A 19,923-nucleotide genomic window follows, 5' to 3' on the forward strand; every position below is an offset into this window, starting at 1 on the left:
GATTTGCCTGGCTGGCTTCGTAGGTATGGGTTAAAGTACTCTCTCTTTCTCTAACTCTCTCTCGCTTACCCACTTCTGCCTTCTCTCTGTCTCCCTCTCTTGCTTGGTGTTATCTCTCTCTCTCTCCCAGGGGTGGACTGGGACAAGAATTCGGCCCTGGCATTTTATCCACACCAGCCCGCATCACTGCGCACACTTTCTCTCGGGCGCATGGGGGGAGAGGAGAGTGGCTTGCTCGTCACAGCAGCAGGCCCCAGCGAGGGCAAAGGCACAGGGCAGACACTTTCATTACAGGAATCATGAGGATAATGCACTTTACTATTTGACCAAATCATGGTTTTAGCCACCCAAAAAATAGGACGTTTTGAGTGAGCTGACAATGTAGAATGTGCTCTTTCTACGTTTATTGGCACCTTTTCCGTTTTTTATGATCCGTGATCTTGGCTGTCTAACTGATGACAGTCGGAGCAGCTCTCTTTGCTGATGCCGTGTTTGACTTTGAACATGAGTTTGCATAACCTCAGCTCAGCCTATCAGAAAACAGGCCCGGCCCATCTTGGTAGTGGGGCCGGCCATTACCCACTGATAAGCCAAAGGCTTATTATAGATTATTATAACATCTTAACAGGCCCATGGGGATCGCAGACCATGTCACCTTTTTTATTGTTTTATTTCTATAGAAAAACATATCTATATTTGTGTGTGTCAATTTCGACCAGCCCACCCAACAAAATAATTGTCCAGCCCATCTGGCACTTGCCAGAAGGCCAATCACCAATCTGGCATTTGCCAGGCCAATCGCCAATCATTTCTCTCTCTCACACTCTCTTACACTCTCCTGGTGTTGTTATTGTTGTGGAGGAGCTGCTTTGCCTCAGGTGAGGGGAGGGCGTGACGAACCCCACTCCACCCATGACGAACACCCTCCTCCTCCCTCCCTCCCCCTCCGCTCCTCCACCCAACTCCAGCACTGTAACATCAGTGTTTACTGCCTCAATCAATTACCCATCATAACCTGGGCGTATGGGTATGCATTATTCATCCACCTGCCGGGAGAGAGGGAGGGAGGGAGGGAGGGAGAAAGGAAGGGAGGGATGGAAGGAGGGAAGGAAGGAAAGGAAGGAAGGAAGGAAGGAAGGAAGGAAGGAAGGAAGGAAGGAAGGAAGGAAGGAAGGAAGGAAGGAAGGAAGGAAGGAAGGAAGGAAGGAAGGAAGGAAGGAAGGAAGGAAGGAAGGAAGGAAGGAAGGAAGGAAGGAAGGAAGGAAGGAAGGAAGGAAGGAAGGAGGGGGAGCCGTGAGAGCACACAACAAGGAATGCGTCACAAGTGGCCCCTCCTCCCACCTTCATCATGAATATGACTTAACACTCACAGGCAAACAAGAACCTGAAACATCCCAAACATCCCAATCTACATGTGAGACCGTGGGCATAACCACAGTTCACTGACCACCACCGCTGGAGTCGGAGGAGGGTGAGTCAGAAAATGTTCTTCTCCGACAACCCTGGAGAAAATGAAATGTACAGTACAGAGTGTAGTGCAATGTTAATTAATTCAGAGACCGACTATAAATATTCTGATATGAGAATTTGTGTGAGTGACTTTCTGTGTGTGTTGCTATGTCCAAAAAGCAGAAGAGGCCCAGCTGTGCTTCCCTGTGACTGCTAGGTCTACTGGGAGCTGGGGCCCAGCTGTGCTTCCCTGTGGCTGCTAGGTCTACTGGGAGCTGGGGCCCAGCTGTGCTTCCCTGTGGCTGCTAGGTCTACTAGGAGCTGGGCTCTGAAGCAGGACGACCAGGAACTCAGGGCTCCTCTCCTCCCCCGCCTCTCCCTTCCTCCTTCTCCATCCCTCCCTCCTTCTCGATCCTCCCCTCTATCTCCAGCCTATCCCTCTCTCCATCCTTTCTCCCATCTCACTCTCTATCCTCCTCTCCCTCTCCATCCTCCCTCTCTCCCTCTCCATCCTCCCCTTCCCCAACACTCTGTCACCCTGACAGTTCACTCTGCACGACAGATTCATATTCATCAGATATTTTGATTAAATATGCATCTATGACCACCTGTTTGGGCCTGATTAATCTAACACTTGTTTTTTCTGCTCCTAGTTGTGTCGGCACCTCACCAGCTGGTTGAAATCCCATGTCACTTGTTATTAACAACCTCTCCAGGTCAGGACTCACACAGAGAGATATCTCTACATCAGACCAATTGAGGAATTTTCAAGTACAAAAATGATGCTAACTATACTCACTCAGTGTTACAAAAGGTGAAAAAGAAATTACACAACATACTAGCTAGTACACAATTGAAGCCATTGCAAATACAAGCTATTACTTTTTCCACTCATACAGCAAACACAGCCCTTGGGTAAGAGGGTCAATCAATTTGAGCCCAATCAATTCCCCTCATGGGCTGTTGTTTTTGCGTGACGCGGCATGAGGTCACACTATTTATGGACGTCATCAACTGGACCATTTTCATTATAAAGCCAGCCAGTGAACAATGAAGAGATGGCGACCACAGTTAGCCAATAATCTATTGGCTGACAGCTCTATTACTAAAAACACCCATAATACACTATTAAATAACTTATCTTTTGTCACACAATGCATTCATTTCAGCATCTGCATCATAAACATTGACTGGGATGTAGGAGGCCTATTTTGATTAATCGCCTTCCTGTTATCAGATATACAATACAATGACATGGGGAAAAAATACATAGAGTCGATAGCTTGGGCTGCTCATGCAATATTTCAGAAATATAATAATTCATAGAGGATATCAACTGGGGAACATGTGAACATACTTGTCATTCATCATTGTAAACAACTTAGAAAGAAGTTCATTGTCATTGCGTGCCGCCGGGAGATCACAGTTGTCTATCATAAGTATAGGAAAATACATAATGTTCCCTTTTACATTCAGACTTCTTTAAAGATCTATTTATGGGCATGCTACTCCCCCTAGAGCTCAGATCATGAATGCACAGAGAGAGCTGAGATATCAAATAAAATGTTATTGATTACAAGCAATGTAGTGGACTCACTTGATTGGCTATTCTCCTTCCACCAATGAACGGAGGCCAAAGTCTCTGTACTTCCAGGAGGACGTAGTAAAGGTAATCAGGGTCTGCCCTCGCACGATTCCTAATTTCCTCCTGACAAAAGAATGAAGCGTTAGTGTTAGTACAGGGTTCCTGCAGTACTACACTGATTCAAAGCAAGGCATTTCCAAAAGCTGTGTAGTTGTTACTACAATGTAAGGTCAACATCATTTAAAGTGCGTTCCCGTGCTCTGAAGTTTCAGTAAGAGAACCAGGCCGTCTCACCTTGCCTGCTCCACTCAGAACCAGAGTGAAGGAGGTGAGTAGGGATGCCAGGGCTTTGGGGATCAGAGCAGAGATGAACAACAGCAAATGCTGGGAGGCACAACTGGCATCAGGTAGAGGGAGATCGCGGAGAGAACCTACAAACCTACAGAGCGAGAGAGAGAGAAAGAGAGAGTAAGTGAGAGAGCATTAAGACAAAGTGACAATGAAAGTGAGGCGAGAAGGCCCACTACATGTGACCACAAGGTGTGTGTCTATGACAACATATTTATGGACTTACCCCTGTCTCTGACACTCCAGCTTGTCTTTAATGATGTCCATGAGCTTGTCTTTAGCCTCCAGCGCTGTGCAAAAGCCAGAGGACCACAGAGGAACCTTCACACTGACTGGAGCTGAGATGATCCCTGTAAGGGAAGGACAGGGGGTTGAAAGGTCAAAGGTCACATTCTGACAAAACAATATATGTATCCATCCCTATGCTTACATCAACCTGAAAGGGGCCTACGCCTACCTATAGAAGAGAAACCACCACAGTTTCATTTGCCTAATATCCCCTTTTGAAAAGTATATTGGCTCACAATTACCACATTAACATGCTGTGTTAATGTAATAGTCATTGACACCTGCTGGGATTCACCGAGATGCCTGAGGCAGTGTTGTCAATAGAGGTGTTGAGATCTAACTACCACTGTAGCTCAGCTAATGCACAGATCTGTGTGTCTATTCCACTCCCTTTGAAAACAGGGCTCCTTGAATGCAGTGCAGTCTGTTTTGTCAGACATCTATCTGGCTATACGTATATATTCACCATCATCAGGGGACAGGAAGTTCTTTGAAAGAAAGTGAGACTAAAGTGTTTCTTCAATTGTTGATATGCTGAAATTGTAGTGGTGTTTGTTCAATGAGGCCCAGTGTGGGCAGCATGCCTCCCATTGTAAGAGGGGAAAACCTACGAGTGGCAGAGGCTGATCTCACCGTGCCAGTGTAGGGTACATCATCTCACCGTGCCAGTGTAGGGTACAGAGTGCTGTAATGTCCTGGAAAAGCTCTGGCGTCTCCTCTGGGTTCACATTCAGGAACAGCCCCAACACCAGTTCTGTTCCCAACCGTTTAAACAGGGGGTACACGGACACGGGCTCCCCACTACACAAGAAGAATCAGAGAAGTGAACAGAACATACTGTGCCTTCAGAAAGTATTCACACCCCTTGACTTTTTCCACATTTTGTTGTGTTACAGCCTAAATTTAAAATGGATTAAATTGACATTTTGTGACACTGGCCTACACACAATACCCCATGGACTCACTCTGTGTGCAATAATAGTGTTTAACATGATTTTTGAATGACTACCTCATCTCTGCAACCCACACACACAATTATCTATAAGGTTCCTCAGTTGAATTTCAAACACAGATTCAATCACAAAGACCAGGGAGGTTTTCCAATGCCTTGCAAAGAAGGGCACCTATTGGTAGATGGGTAAAAAAAAGCAGACATTGAATATCACTTTGAGCATGGTGAAGTTATTCATTACACTTTGGAAGGTGTATCAATACACCCAGTCATAGCCACAGGAAGTAGGGGTACTGAGGGTGCTGCATCACACCCTGATAAATCAGAATTTAAAGAAATATATAAATATAAAAAAAAAAAATAAGGAAACATTTCCTTTGGGGCAAATCCAACACAACACATCACTGAGTACCACAATTCCTATTTTCAATCAGTGGAGGCTGGTGGGAGGAGTTATAGGAGGATGAGCTCATTGTAATGGCTGGAATGGAATAAATGTGATCCCGTACTCCTATAGCTCCTCCCACCAGCCTCCACTGTTTTCAATCATGGTGGTGGCTGCATCATGTTATGGGTATGCTTGTCATCGACAAGGAGTAGGGATTTTTTTTTTTTGGGGGGGGGGTAAAAATAAATGGATAGAGCTAAGCATAGGCAAAATCCTAGAGGAAGCCCTGGTTCAGTCTGCTTTCCAGCAGACACTGGGAGACAAATTCACCTTTCAGCAGGTCAATAAACTAAAACACAAGGCCAAATATACACTGGAGTTGCTTACCAAGATGACATTGAATGTTCCTGAGTGGCTTAGTTACAGTTTTGACTTAAATCGGCTTGGAAATCTATGGCAAGACTTGAAAATGGCGGTCTAGCAATGATCAACAACCAACTTGACAGAGCTTGAAGAATTTTGTGCAAATATTGTACAATCCAGGTGTGCAAAGCTCTTAGAGACTTACCCAGAAAGACTCACAGCTGTAATCGCTGCCAACGGTGATTCTAACATGTATTGACTCAGGGGTGTGAATGAGAAATGTCTGTATTTCATTTTAAATACATTTGCAAAAATGTCTCAAAACATGTTTTCACTTTGTCATTATGGGGTATTGTGTGTAGATACTGTAGGAGAGAAACAAATTAATTTAATTAATTTTGAATTCAGGCTGTAACACAACAACATGTGGAATAAGTCAAGGGTTATGAATACTTTCTGAAGGCACTGTAGGTCATACATTTCTGGTATGGTCCTGCTAGTGTATTTTGAGTAAGACAGAAGTGCATGAAGGAATGTGAGTGGGGGTTTCAAGGGTTCTTACGTTGCAGAAAGATCCTTCAAGCACCGTTCAGAAACACTGTGTAGGAAAGAAAAACAGAGAAACAAGCATTGTTATCCTTAATTAAGATATATTTATAATGACATTTGGTCAACCCTGTCATACCCAATAAATGAAACTAGTCTTTACCTGTTAATGAGGTCAGAGCCTGAGGCCAGACACTTTCCTGTGAAAAGGTTGGTGAGAGACAGACGCAGCAAGCAGGCTTCCTCGCCTGGATGAACAATACAGAATACAATAGATAACATTATGGAGTTGCTCATAGCATAGGAGAATTAAAGAAACTGTGCAATGACTCCATCTATTGATCTAAATAATGAATATTCTATTTTTTTTTTCAACTTCTGATAAATTAATTAAACAAGCAAATAGTGTGAAGGCCTAAAGCAGCTTTACCCTGTGAACATGTACAATCAAAGATGTCTTTGTAAAGGCCAGATGAGGTGTAGGCTCTCTAATATAACCCCTATCCCATGATAAACAAATTGCATGTAAGTTGCACCCTATGGACCTATTGGGACATCAACTCACCATTAGCAGTCACTATGTTGTCTCCATACATGTTGTGCATTACATCAGTGGGGTCTTTCAGGAACACAGATGACTTCTCTGAAATACAGTCATGATCACATCTGCTGCAATTTCCTCTTTCAATGGGGAAACACACAATTCTCACCCCTACCCCCCAGGCAAAGTCACGGGTGCATCACATGACATGGTCAGTTATCAAGCCCTGTCTAATCTATGGATGAATTATCATTAATGAAATCCTATCACATCCTGCTAATGCGTTAAAAATAGAAATGAACTTTAAACTGATATGTAGACTCATTCATGATTCATGAAAAGCAAAAACTATTAATGTATAAAAATGTTGGCCTATTAGGCAAAAATGTGACAGTTGAACTGATTAGGTTATTGCGACACACACACACACATGCACACACACACACACACACACACACACACACACACATGCATACATACACACACACACACACACACACACACACACACACACGAATAAGTGGCTATACCGCAAAGTAATTCTTTCATCCCTTCCACCGAACAGACGAAGGAAGTTGGTTTGTTCAGAAGTCTTGATTGAAATATCCGTGTCCCATGCTTTTCAATACGTTGTTCACAAAAAGCCACCGGATCTCGGTAAAACTCCAAAGACTTGTCGCCCAACACAGAGACCCCCGCAGAGCCCAGTAGTTTCGACATTATTTAAAATTAGCTTACTCTGCAGGGGTTAGCTCAGCGGTAAATGAAACCACAGTCGTTGGATTAGACGGCAGATGGTCTAGTTTGTTTGGGTGATAAAAAACCGCTTATTCTGCATCTATTCTGCATCTATTATTGATCCATTCTGCAACAAGGTTGAGGATCAATATGGCTATTTGTCTAACTATGCCATGAAAACGCAGGCTTAAAGTCACCAAATGTGTTTTGTTTATTCTGAAAGCTGGCATATTGTATTACACAGACCTATCACATTACTTCTATCTCATCGTTATATCTCGATGGTAACTGAAAGCATTCAGAAAAGCGCTTCCTGGATGGACTTCAGATAGTCCCACCCCCAACACTTCGTTTGGCGTGCCTGCAGTTCGAGCCTACTGTAGCAGATTGGCACGCGTTTGTCTTCTTCTTCGATGAGGTTTAACAGCGGTTGGCATCCAATACATTTTGCATTACTGCCACCTACTAGACTGGAGTATAACTCCCTTATACTTTGCTTGAAAAAAATAATAAAATAAACAAATACCCTACCATCTAACACTACACTCACCAAAAAATAAAATTAAAATAAACACCACCCTACTCCACTATTTAAATCTATTTAATCCTACCTCAGACCAACAGCGTGAAAGGATGGGACACCACCACTTAACACACCCTGTAACTCTTCTGACATCAAGTCTCGCACACCCAAATACTTCTCTGCAGCTGCCACCACAACCTACATTTTGTGTGACTTACGTTCCATCCCTGCACTACAGTTGATAACCATTGGTATAAATGCTAAAAATCCAATCTTACTGAAACATACACTACCGTTCAAAAGTTTGGGGTCACTTAGAAATGTCCTTGTTTTTGAAAGAAAAGCATTTTTTTTGTCCATTAAAATAACATTGTAGACATTGTTAATGTTGTAAATGGCTATTGTATCTGGAAACGGCGGATTTTTAATGGAATATTTACATAGGCGTACAGAGGCCCATTGTCAGCAACCATCAGTCCTGTGTTCCAATGGCACGTTGTGTTTGCTAATCCAAGTTTATCATTTTAAAAGGCTAATTGATCATTAGAAAACCCTTTTGCAATTATGTTAGCACAGCTGAAAACTGTTGTGCTGATTAAAGAAGCAATAAAACTGGCCTTCTTGAGGCTAGTTGAGTATCTGGAGCATCAGCAATTGTGGGTTTGATTACAGGCTCAAAATGGCCAGAAACAAATAACTTTCTTCTGAAACTCGTCAGTCTATTCTTGTTCTGAGAAATGAAGGCTATTCCATGCGAGAAATTGCCAAGAAACTGAAGATCTCGTACAAAGCTGTGTACTACTTCCTTCACAGAACAGCGCAAACTGTCTCTAACCAGAATAGAAAGAGGAGTGGGAGGCCCCGGTGCACAACTGAGCAAGTGGACAAATACATTAGAGTGTCTAGTTTGAGAAACAGGTGCCTCACAGGTCCTCAACTGGCAGCTTCATTAAATAGTACCAGTCTCAACGTCAACAGTGAAGAGGCGACTCCGGGATGCTGACCTTCTAGGCAGAGTTGCAAAGAAAAAGCCATAACACAAACAATAAACTTGGATTAGCAAACACAACGTGCCATTGGAACACAGGACTGATGGTTGCTGATAATGGGCCTCTGTACACCTTTGTAAATATTCCATTAAAAATCAGCCGTTTCCAGCTACAATAGCCATTTACAACATTAACAATGTCTACACTGTATATCTGATCAATTTGATGTTATTTTAATGGACCAAAAAATGGCTTTTCTTTCGAAAAACAAGGACATTTCTAAGTGACCTCAAACTTTTGAACGGTAGTGTATATCACTTGTTGGCCTATCCCTCTGTACTAGTACAGATCTACTACTCACACCATTCCTCTCAGGATCCCTCCCCCTTGACCCATCTTCCTCTACTTTCTTCACTGCCTCAGCATATGACAACTTCTGCACTACTCTAACCCTGGAAACCTCAACCTGCCTCTCTCACACAGGATATTCTGATTCCCAGTCCCATGGGCACCCCTACAATTAACACATTCCACTACTTTCCCCAATGCTACACATTCCTTTATCTCATGCCCTTCTGCACACTTCTCACACCTAGAAACCATCCTCCTACACACTGCTGCCACGTGCCCATAAGCTTGACACGTGTAACAACGTAATGTATTCGGCACAAAAGCTTGTACAGGATAACTTATATATCCTAACATCCCTTTGTCGGGCAAAGACTCAACATCAAAACTCAAAAGAACAGACAACGACTCTTCTGTTTCACTACTCACGCCACACTGTCTGCATTGCACCAAATGACGAGCATCACAAACAGCGGGAATCTTCCCCTTCAGTTGGTCAACGTTCACATTTACCGCTACCCCAGTAATCATTCCTTTCAATGGCACCCTTTTCTTGAGAGCAAAACAATTCATATATCTTGGCCCCATTCATTTAACGCAGAGCGCCTGCTCCCTCTGACCAGCAGAAACACAAACAATTATCACCAGACCACTTCTGGTTACCCTCACCGATTCCACAGCACCCAACTCTGTTTTCACCCACCCTGAAACCACAAATGGATCAGCCAAAATGCAAGGGTCCACTTTTTCCAAAAACAGTCACAGAATCATCTTTATCCTGACCCTTGGTGCAAGCCTCGGGCTCCGAGAACTTCACCACACCTATCACCTCCTATCCTTCGCCCTCATTCAGTTCCATTTCTCCTCCTGTCTTCAGCTCACTCTGCTTACGCTTTCTACCATTCTTCTTTAACAAACCATCTCCCTTTTTCCCACAATTTTTAACCGACTCAAGCTCACCCTCTTCCTCCCTCTCTCTCTTAGACCTCCTCTGCCTCTCTTTTCCCCTCCATTCCTCCTCCGTATTCCAAGTACACATCTCCTTATGATAATACTGCACTTCTCCTGACATACATCCTGTTCTTGCCTTCTCAAGGGACGCCATTTAACCGGCTGTCACAATCTCCGTACAATCAGCACACAAAAAAGAAAGGCATACGTTTGTTGTAAGCAAGCGTCATTGTGTATTGGTTCAACATAATCCTCTCTCGCTATGTCTTGGATTAATACTGTTTGAACATCTACTTTGTTTTCATATGGCATTTTATTTGAAGTTGCAGACCAATGCACATTCTGAGGCAACTATAATGTCAGTGTTGGCCATCAAAGTAACAGTTGTCCTGCCAAACAAAAATGAAACAAAGTATTTATCTAGCATTTGACACAATAAAAGGTGGTCCAGACAGAGGGATAGAGATGGAGAGATGTAGTCTCTGGTGTCTCCCTATTGGAACCCCAAGGGGGCGTCCTAGTCAACCCTTTCTCTCATCTGGGAGAAGCGGGCTTTGAAAGCGGGTTGCCCATCTACAGCCCAACTCGCCAATTTAGTTCGTTTGCAAACTGTGATCGCGGCTCAATCATCTGTTCTCCTGCACATCGCCTTGCGCACCATGGTATCTCATTTACCCGCACCTATGGCACTCAATGGTCATTGCTTGATGTGTTTAATCTGTGACAAAATACCAATGGAATATGAGAGTCCATAGCAACACAGGGCGCTGCTCGAACCCGAAAACCGAAGCGCCGAGCCCACAGGTGAGAAAAACTTGAAGTTCGGAATCTCTCAGCAGCATTGTGGTTTGTTATGTAGCTATTCAGACATTGAAAATGAATTGTTTACATCGAAAATAATAATATAGCTTAATTCAATTGAAGAGTTTGTAGTAGTAGTGCAGTCTGGGGATATTCTGCATGGACGATATAGTTGTGCCTAACACAATTACGTACGAGAATTGAGCACATTTACTGTTATACCCTACTATGATTGACGTACGCATTATCAGAATTATGTTATAGACATACAAAGCCCACATACAAACCCTGAATTGTATATGCTAATGATTTTTTTAAATGACTTATTAATGCATGTTATAATCGAGATAACACTTATCTAGCTGTTATTATTATGTGTCCATGGTTAAGAGATGGTAGCTAATTTGATTGTGCACAGAGCAGTGTTGGGTAGTAGTGAAATCGGTGGTGGGAAAAGATACCTTAATAGAACATGACTCAAGTAAAAGTGAAAGTCACCCAGTAAATACTACTTGAGTAAAATACTAAAAGTATTTCGTTTTAAAGATACTTAAGTATCAAAAGTAAATGTAATTGCTAAAATATACTTAAGAATCAAAAGTACAAGTATACATAATTTTAAATTCCTTATATAAAACAAACCAGATGGCATCATTTTCTGGTATTTTTAATTTACGGATAGCCAGGGGCATGCTCCAACACTCAGACATCGTTTACAAACAAAGCATGTGTTTAGTGAGTCCACCAGATCAGAGGCAGTAAGGATGACCAGAGATGTTCTCTTGATAAGTGTGTGAATTAGAAAATGTTCCTGTCCTGCTAAGCATTCAAAATGTAACGAGTACTTTTGGGTGTCAGGGAAAATGTATGGAGTAAAAAAGTACATAATTTTCTTTTGGAAAGTAGTGAAGTAAAAGTAAAAGTTGTCAAAAATATAAATAGTCAAGTAAATTACAGAGACCCCAAAAAACTACTTAAGTAGTACTTTAAAGTATTTTTTACTTAAGTACTTTACATCACTGAGTGAAATAGATGTAGTTCAACTAGTAATTTAACTACATTTTGCAGTAGCTTGGTGATAGTTGAACTAAATTCAAATCTTGGTAGTGTTTCCAGTGGTGAACTACCTTTTTGCCATGTAGCGGTGTAGCTTACTATTGGAACTACACACTACTTTTTTTGTACAAATAAAATAAAATATGGTGAAGTAGGCAAGAATTTCCTTTCTTTTTCGCCATCAGACCTGCCTAATTCTCCCTTAAAACATCGTTTTCGCCATCAGACCTGCCTAATTCTCCCTTAAAACATCGTTTTCGCCATCAGACCTGCCTAATTCTCCCTTAAAACATCGTTTTCGCCATCAGACCTGCCTAATTCTCCCTTAAAACATCGTTTTCGCCATCAGACCTGCCTAATTCTCCCTTAAAACATCGTTTTCGCCATCAGACCTGCCTAATTCTCCCTTAAAACATAGTTTTCGCCATCAGACCTGCCTAATTCTCCCTTAAAACATAGTTTTCGCCATCAGACCTGCCTAATTCTCCCCTTAAAACATCGTTTTCGCCATCAGACCTGCCTAATTCTCCCTTAAAACATAGTTTTCGCCATCAGACCTGCCTAATTCTCCCTTAAAACATAGTTTTCGCCATCAGACCTGCCTAATTCTCCCTTAAAACATCAGTTTTCGCCATCAGACCTGCCTAATTCTCCCTTAAAACATAGTTTTCGCCATCAGACCTGCCTAATTCTCCCTTAAAACATCGTTTTTGTCACAGTTCCCTCAGCCAGAACCCAAAAGCAGACCAGGACAAGGAGAGTTGAACGAAAGTGAGGGTTTATTCGGATACAAACAAAAGGTGCAGTATAATCCAGGGACAGAGCGGGCGGCGTGGTTGAGTAGTTGGGGGTGCAGTACTGGGTCCAGTGATGGCTCGGGCAGCCGCCGACCATCAGGCAGAGGTGGGGTGAAGGTTCCGGACGTGTGACTGCAGGTGGAACAAAAACGGAGGTAAGAACACAAAAAACTCAACAAAGTACAAAATAACAAAACTCACGCTAGAACGCTCTAACTGATACACAGAACACCTACTGTTCATGGCTAACGATCCGGCAGGAACTGGATGTTGGGCCAGAGCCTAAGAAAGGTGCTGATTAGGCCCAGGTGTGCAGATTGCTAATGGGAAGCAGGTGCGGAAACCAGAGCGCTCCCCGGAGCGTTCCCGAACCCTCGGGAAACTGGAGATTACGACCAGGACCCGACTCAGACAGCCGGGATCGTTACAGTACCCCCCCTCCGACGAACGCCACCGGGCGGACTCCCGGAGCGCCAGGATGGAGGCGGTAAAAGTCCCTGATGAGATCCGCATCTAGGACCTGTCGCCGCGGAATCCAACTCCTCTCTTCAGGACCATACCCCTCCCAGTCCACGAGATACTGGAAACCCCGGCCCCGCCCGTCTGGAATCCATAATGCGACGCACCGTGTAGGCAGGACCACCTCCGATCATCCGAGGAGGAGGAGGAGGAGGCGGAGGAGGCAACAGAGGACTGAGGAAGACAGGCTTGAGGCAGGAGACATGAGAGGTGGGATGGACTCTGAGCGTCCTCGGTAGTTTGAGTCGCACTGCCACTGGATTGATCACCTTCTCCACCACAAACGGACCAATAAACTTCGGTAACAACTTCCTAGACTCAGTCCGTAACGGAAGATCCCGTGTGGCCAACCAAACCCTATCTCCGATGGTATAGGTGGGAGCGGGGATCCGGCGACGATTCGCCTGGAGCTGATACCGGTCCGAACCTCTAAGGAGTGCCTTTCTGGCCCGATGCCAGGTCCGGTGGCAACGCCGAATATGGGCCTGAACAGAAGGCACTGAGAGCTCCTTCTCCTGAGAAGGGAACAGGGGAGGTTGGTAGCCATACAGGCACTGGAAGGGAGACATCCCAGTGGCAGATGTAGGGAGAGTATTGTGGGCATACTCAACCCAAGGCAACTGAGAGGCCCAGGAGGTGGGGTTGGAAGAGACCAGACAGCGTAGCGTGGATTCCATCTTCTGGTTGGCTCTCTCCGCCTGACCATTGGATTGGGGGTGAAAACCAGATGTGAGACTGACTGTAGCTCCAATGGCCAAACAGAAGGACTTCCAGACAGCAGAGGTAAACTGAGGGCCACGGTCGGAAACGATATCACTGGGCAAACCGTGGACCCTGAAAACCTCCCCTAACCAGGATCTCGGACGTCTCCGAGGCAGAGGGAAGCTTGGCAATAGGCACAAAGTGGGCGAACTTGCTGAATCTGTCCACGATAGTCAGAACGACCGTGTTCCCCTCAGAAGCGGGCAACCCCGTGACGAAGTCCAGGGCCAGATGCGACCATGGACGCCGGGGAATAGGAAGGGGGTGAAGTAGTCCAGAGCTGGGCCGATTGGTACTCTTATTCTGCGCACACACTGGACAGGCAGCAACAAAACCCCCGAGTATCCTCGGCCATGGCAGGCCACCAAAAACGTCTGCGAAGAAACGCCATAGTCCGAGCCACGCCGGGGTGACAAGCCATCTTGCTGGCGTGGGACCATTTGAGGACAGCAGAACGAACCGACTCAGGCACAAACAACCGACCGGGTGGACCGTTACCGGGACCGGGCTGAGTCCGAAGGGCCGCCAGCACCTCCTCCTCAATCTTCCACATCACTGCCCCCACGACGCAGTTCCGGGGGAGAATAGTCTCGGTCTTGGACCCACTCTCCTCCGTCTTGGAGAACATCCGGGACAAGGCGTCCGCCTTGCCGTTCTTAGATCCAGGTCGGAACGTCAGGGCAAACTTGAATCGTCCGAAAAACAACGCCCACCTGGCCTGACGGGAGTTGAGACGTTTAGCCGATTGCACGTAAGCAAGATTCTTGTGGTCAGTCCAGACAATAAACGGTTGCTCCGCCCCCTCCAACCAGTGGCGCCACTCCTCCAAGGCAAGTTTCACCGCGAGAAGCTCCCGGTTACCCACATCGTAATTCCTCTCTGCAGGCGAAAGGCGACGAGTAGTAGGCGCAGGGATGGAGTTTACTGTCCGTGGAGCATCGCTGCGACAGGATGGCGCCAACTCCCACATCAGACGCGTCCACTTCAACGACGAACTGACGGGCCGTGTCCGGTTGAGAGAGAATCGGTGCGTTGGTGAATCGCCTCTTCAAATCCAGAAACGCTCGATCCGCCTCCGGATTCCACTTGAAGGTCCTGATACTGGAAGTCAAGGCAGTTAACGGAGCGGCCACACGGCTGTAATCCCCGGATGAATCTGCGGTAGAAATTCGCAAACCCCAAAAATCTCTGGAGTTGCAATCTCGTACCGGGCTGGACCCATTCCAGAACCGCTCTAACCTTCTCCTGATCCATCCTAATCTCACCCCTGGAGATGATGTACCCGAGAAAGGATGTAGTGTGGGCGTGAAACTCGCACTTCTCGGCCTTCACGAACAGTCGATTCTCCAACAATCGCTGCAGAACCTGCCGGACATGCTGGACGTGGTCGGAAGGTTCCTTCGAGAAGATCAGAATGTCATCCAGGTAAACAAACACGAAGAGACCGATCATATCTCTCAGGACGTCGTTCACCATACTCTGGAATACCGCTGGAGCATTGGTCAGTCCAAACGGCATCACCTGATACTCGAAGTGACCCATCGGTGTATTGAAACCCGTCAACCACTCGTCCCCCTCTCTGATCCGGACCAGGTGATACGCATTGCGTAGGTCTAGCTTGGTGAACACCGTAGCACCCTGTAAGGAGTCGAAGGCAGAACTCATCAAGGGCAGGGGATACTTGTTCTTGACCGTGATGTCATTCAACCCCCGATAATCAATACACGGTCGAAGAGAGCCATCCTTCTTTCCCACAAAGAAGAATCCTGCCCCCAGGGGTGATGACGAGGGACGAACGAGACCAGCAGCTAGGGACTCCTTGATGTAGGTCTCCAACGCCTCACGTTCAGGTCGGGAGATACTGTATAACCTTCCCTTGGGGTAGACAGCTCCAGGAACCAGGTTGATGGCACAATCATATGGTCGGTGGGGAGGAAGTGACAGAGCCTTCTGCTTACTGAAAACTTCCCCAAATCGTGATATGTCTCGGGAACCAGGGACAAATCTGGGGGGTTTAGCCTCAATCACCTGACTGGGAACCGAATGGGGGCAGGCAGTCTTGAGACAGTTAGCATGACAATCAAGGCTCCAACTCGTTACCTTGCCCGTCGCCCAATCGAACGTGGGATTGTGTTCCTTCAGCCAGGGGTATCCAAGGACCAGAGGAACATGGGAAGACGGCAGAATGAAAAATGAAATCATCTCCGAATGATTCCCCGACAACCGCATCTTAACCGGTTCAGTCCTCATCGTGATACGTGCCAGACTACTGCCGTTCAGAGTGGTCGCTTCAATGGCTTCCGGCAATTGCTCCTTGGAAAGCCCCAGCTGTTCCACCAACTCGGCATCAAGAAAGCTTCCATCGGCACCTGAATCGATAAAAGCGTTAAGCGCTAAGCTCTGATTCCTGTTCACAAGGGTAGCCGGGAAGCGGGGTCTGACAGAGGTACTGAGAGGTTGAAACTGGCTCGCTAAAAGTCCTCCCAACTTTAGCGAGCCGGGCAGTTTGACGACCGCCGGGAACGAGTGGAGATGTAATGTCCCGAGCGACCACAGTAGAGGCAGCAGTTGGTCTTACGTCTATGTTGACGCTCCTCCTTGGTTAACCCGTGCCGCCCCACTTGCATGGGTTCAGAATCGGGAGAGAGGTCCTCTCCACTAATCCTTAGTGGTGGAGAATGATCGACGTGTTCTGGTCCACCACCCGATCCGACTGGGAACTGAGAAGCTGATCGATTGGACGGACCCCATTGCTTCTCCCTCCTTCGCTCTCGGACTCGATTATCCACCCGAATAGACAAGGCTACCAAGCTGTCCAGGTCACTAGGCTCCGGATAGGAGATCAACTCATCCTTGAGCTGCTCCGACAGGCCCTGGTAAAAGGCCGCTTGCAAAGACTCCTCGTTCCAACCACTCTCCACAGCCAACGTCTTGAACTCGATCACGAAGTCGGCCACGCTGCGAAGTTCCTTGGTGAAGAGAAAACAGACGCCTAGCTGCGTCCCTCCCTCGGACGGAATGGTCGAAGAGCTTCCTCATCTCGGCCGTGAACCCCTGGTATGAAGCCATGCAGGGATCCTGTCGTTCCCAAACGGCTGAAGCCCACTCCAGCGCTCGACCACGCAGCAACTCAATCAAAAAGGCTATCCTAGCCTTGTCAGTGGCATAAGAGTAGGGCTGTAGATCGAACACTAATCCACACTGCATAAGGAAGGAACGGCATCTTCCCAGCTCCCCCTCATACTTATCCGGCGTCGGAACCTTGGGCTCACGGAGGGACACAACTTCAGAAGCGGCAGGCGAGATGGGTGAAACCGGTAGTGAGTCCTCCACCGGACACTGGCGTTGGTTCTGGACCTCCATCAGGCCGGTAGAAAGGTTCCGAACTGACAACGCGATCTCCTGTAGTACCGTGCTATGATGGCCCAACATCTTCTCCTGCTGGGTAATGGCATGGCGAACGGAGTCCAGGTCCGCTGGGTTCATAATTGGCCGGATCGTTCTGTCACAGTTCCCTCAGCCAGAACCCAAAAGCAGACCAGGACAAGGAGAGTTGAACGAAAGTGAGGGTTTATTCGGATACAAACAAAAGGTGCAGTATAATCCAGGGACAGAGCGGGCGGCGTGGTTGAGTAGTTGGGGGTGCAGTACTGGGTCCAGTGATGGCTCGGCAGCCGCCGACCATCAGGCAGAGGTGGGGTGAAGGTTCCGGACGTGTGACTGCAGGTGGAACAAAAACGGAGGTAAGAACACAAAAACTCAACAAAGTACAAAATAACAAAACTCACGCTAGAACGCTCTAACTGATACACAGAACACCTACTGTTCATGGCTAACGATCCGGCAGGAACTGGATGTTGGGCCAGAGCCTAAGAAAGGTGCTGATTAGGCCCAGGTGTGCAGATTGCTAATGGGAAGCAGGTGCGGAAACCAGAGCGCTCCCCGGAGCGTTCCCGAACCCTCGGGAAACTGGAGATTACGACCAGGACCCGACTCAGACAGCCGGGATCGTTACAGTTTTCGCCATCAGACCTGCCTAATTCTCCCTTAAAACATCGTTTTCGCCATCAGACCTGCCTAATTCTCCCTTAAAACATCGTTTTCGCCATCAGACCTGCCTAATTCTCCCTTAAAACATCGTTTTTGTGTTTAGGCTAAATTACACATCTAGGCTAAATTACACATTCTGTTAACATCTAACTCCAGAGTGATCTGCTCTTGCAATTTGTATTTTATGACATTTAAAATTTAGATATGATAATGTATCACAAATTAGTTTTTAAAAGTAGCTTTAGTTAAGTAAACTATATTTTTCTTAAGGGTAGCTTTAGTGTAGCTTAACTTCTTCCAGTGTTAAAGAATTGGTAGCTTGGTAAACTATATTTTCAGAGTAGCTTCCCCAACACTGGAACAGAGATGTATCATATTTCACTTGCTCTATTGCACTATGCACTATTTTAACCCAGTTTTCATACTAAACTGCTTGATGATGATATGTCATTGGCAAATCCAAGTGTTTGTAGGCTATATCAAAATAATAGTAGGCTTAAATATTGTAATAATATTAATAGAAGTCTTTCAGAACCAAAGAGCACTTTTTAGTTTAAACAATGTGTCGAAATGAATATGCCATTAACATCAGATATATAAGGAGGCTCATGATCTGCAGGCTACTGTAAGCTCATAGTCTGTAAGCTCATTTCATCTATGTGCTCAATGAATTCTTCCTTATTTGTTACTTTATCACCCTTTAGTAAACAGTAGCCTATCGCACACTGGGTTGGTTTATAGTCTAACACCTTGTTGGGTTTTATAGTGTAACACCTTGTGGATTTCATTAGAGCAGAGATCAGGTTGGCTGTCCGCAGCTCAACTAACACCCCTGTTCTAAATGGAGGTAAAAAAGAGCCTAGAAAGTCCTGAACATCCATTTAACAGCACAGAGTACACACGCTCTCTCTCACACACATTTTTTACATTTTAGTCATTTTGCAGACGCTCTTATCCAGAGTGACTTACAGAAATAATTAGGGTTAAGTGCCTTGCACATCGGCCGATTTTTCACCTTGCAGGCTTGAGGATTCGAACCAGTGACCTTTCGGTTACTTTGCTCTGGCCCAACACTCTAACCGCTAGGCTACCTGCCACCCCTACACACGCAGGCACATGCACATGCACACACACCCATTCCACTGCTCTCTTTGGGGTCAGATGATCATCTCCTGCCCCTTTGAAATATATTACCAAAACAGAGGTCAGCTGCTACCAGGTCTGCAGTATATTTAGGAGCGCTCCAGTGATTATGTAACGTTACCCCCCAGGAAGAATGCTTATCCTGTGATCAATCCTGTTTCATTTCATTCATTTCCAAGGCATCATGTATAGCCTTGCTGAAATACCCTCAAGAGGATGTTTGCATGTGTAGGTACAGTTTTATGATTAGGAACTTTGTCCTTTCTCTTAATTAAGGCACCAACGGACATAATCGGGACGATGGTAACTATGCTATAGATATAGCGCTGTGCCTTCCAGGTGGCTGCACACAGTGTTATGAGTCTCTGTCTCTGCTAGTGCTCCAGTGTAGCCTACCACACCCGTAAGATTCTGCTACGACTTTCCTTTTGTTTCCTTCTGTTTCAGGTTGTTTTGACTTCCAAGCTCCACTTTTGACAAAGTGAAATTATCCTATCTCCCTTACAGGAAAAACCACATGATTTCACATGTGGAAAATCACATGATTTCACGTGAAATTTCACATGTGAAATCATGTGAAAACTAGTTTTTGGAACACTTTACATAGCTTTAGTCACAGTCAATAGCCCACGCATCTAGGAATCATTGATCTTGACAGTGCTGCCATATGGTGCCATGAGAGAATGGAGATTCAGTCAGTTCCCACCAAATAAAGGGAAAAGCACATCCACAGCTGCCTGATGGTAGCAAATAGCTGTTTTATTCCATGGTGCCTGGTGTGTCTAT

The 19,923-nt window shown here is 45.7% G+C and overlaps 1 protein-coding gene across 2 annotated transcripts in view; it reads right to left on the reverse strand.

Annotated features, from left to right (window-relative positions):
- The window catches only part of LOC121573897 (beta-amyrin 28-monooxygenase), a 44,181-nt gene extending 36,646 nt beyond the window's left edge, over positions 1-7,535 (reverse strand). The window contains exons 1-8 of one of the 2 annotated variants that reach the window (XM_041886283.2): positions 6,991-7,535; positions 6,485-6,562; positions 6,083-6,167; positions 5,936-5,971; positions 4,332-4,471; positions 3,609-3,732; positions 3,329-3,473; positions 3,047-3,157 (exon numbers count right to left, since the gene is read on the reverse strand). In XM_041886283.2, the coding sequence (XP_041742217.1) occupies positions 3,047-3,157; positions 3,329-3,473; positions 3,609-3,732; positions 4,332-4,471; positions 5,936-5,971; positions 6,083-6,167; positions 6,485-6,562; positions 6,991-7,180 (909 nt within the window). In that variant the 5' untranslated portion in view covers positions 7,181-7,535. The remainder of the gene's footprint in view (positions 1-3,046; positions 3,158-3,328; positions 3,474-3,608; positions 3,733-4,331; positions 4,472-5,935; positions 5,972-6,082; positions 6,168-6,484; positions 6,563-6,990) is intronic. The other variant, XM_041886282.2, reaches the window with a different exon arrangement.
- Between the last annotated feature and the right edge of the window lie 12,388 nt (positions 7,536-19,923).

This window comes from Coregonus clupeaformis, chromosome 9, assembly GCF_020615455.1.
Source record: "Coregonus clupeaformis isolate EN_2021a chromosome 9, ASM2061545v1, whole genome shotgun sequence".
Classification (NCBI taxonomy): Eukaryota; Metazoa; Chordata; class Actinopteri; order Salmoniformes; family Salmonidae; genus Coregonus; species Coregonus clupeaformis.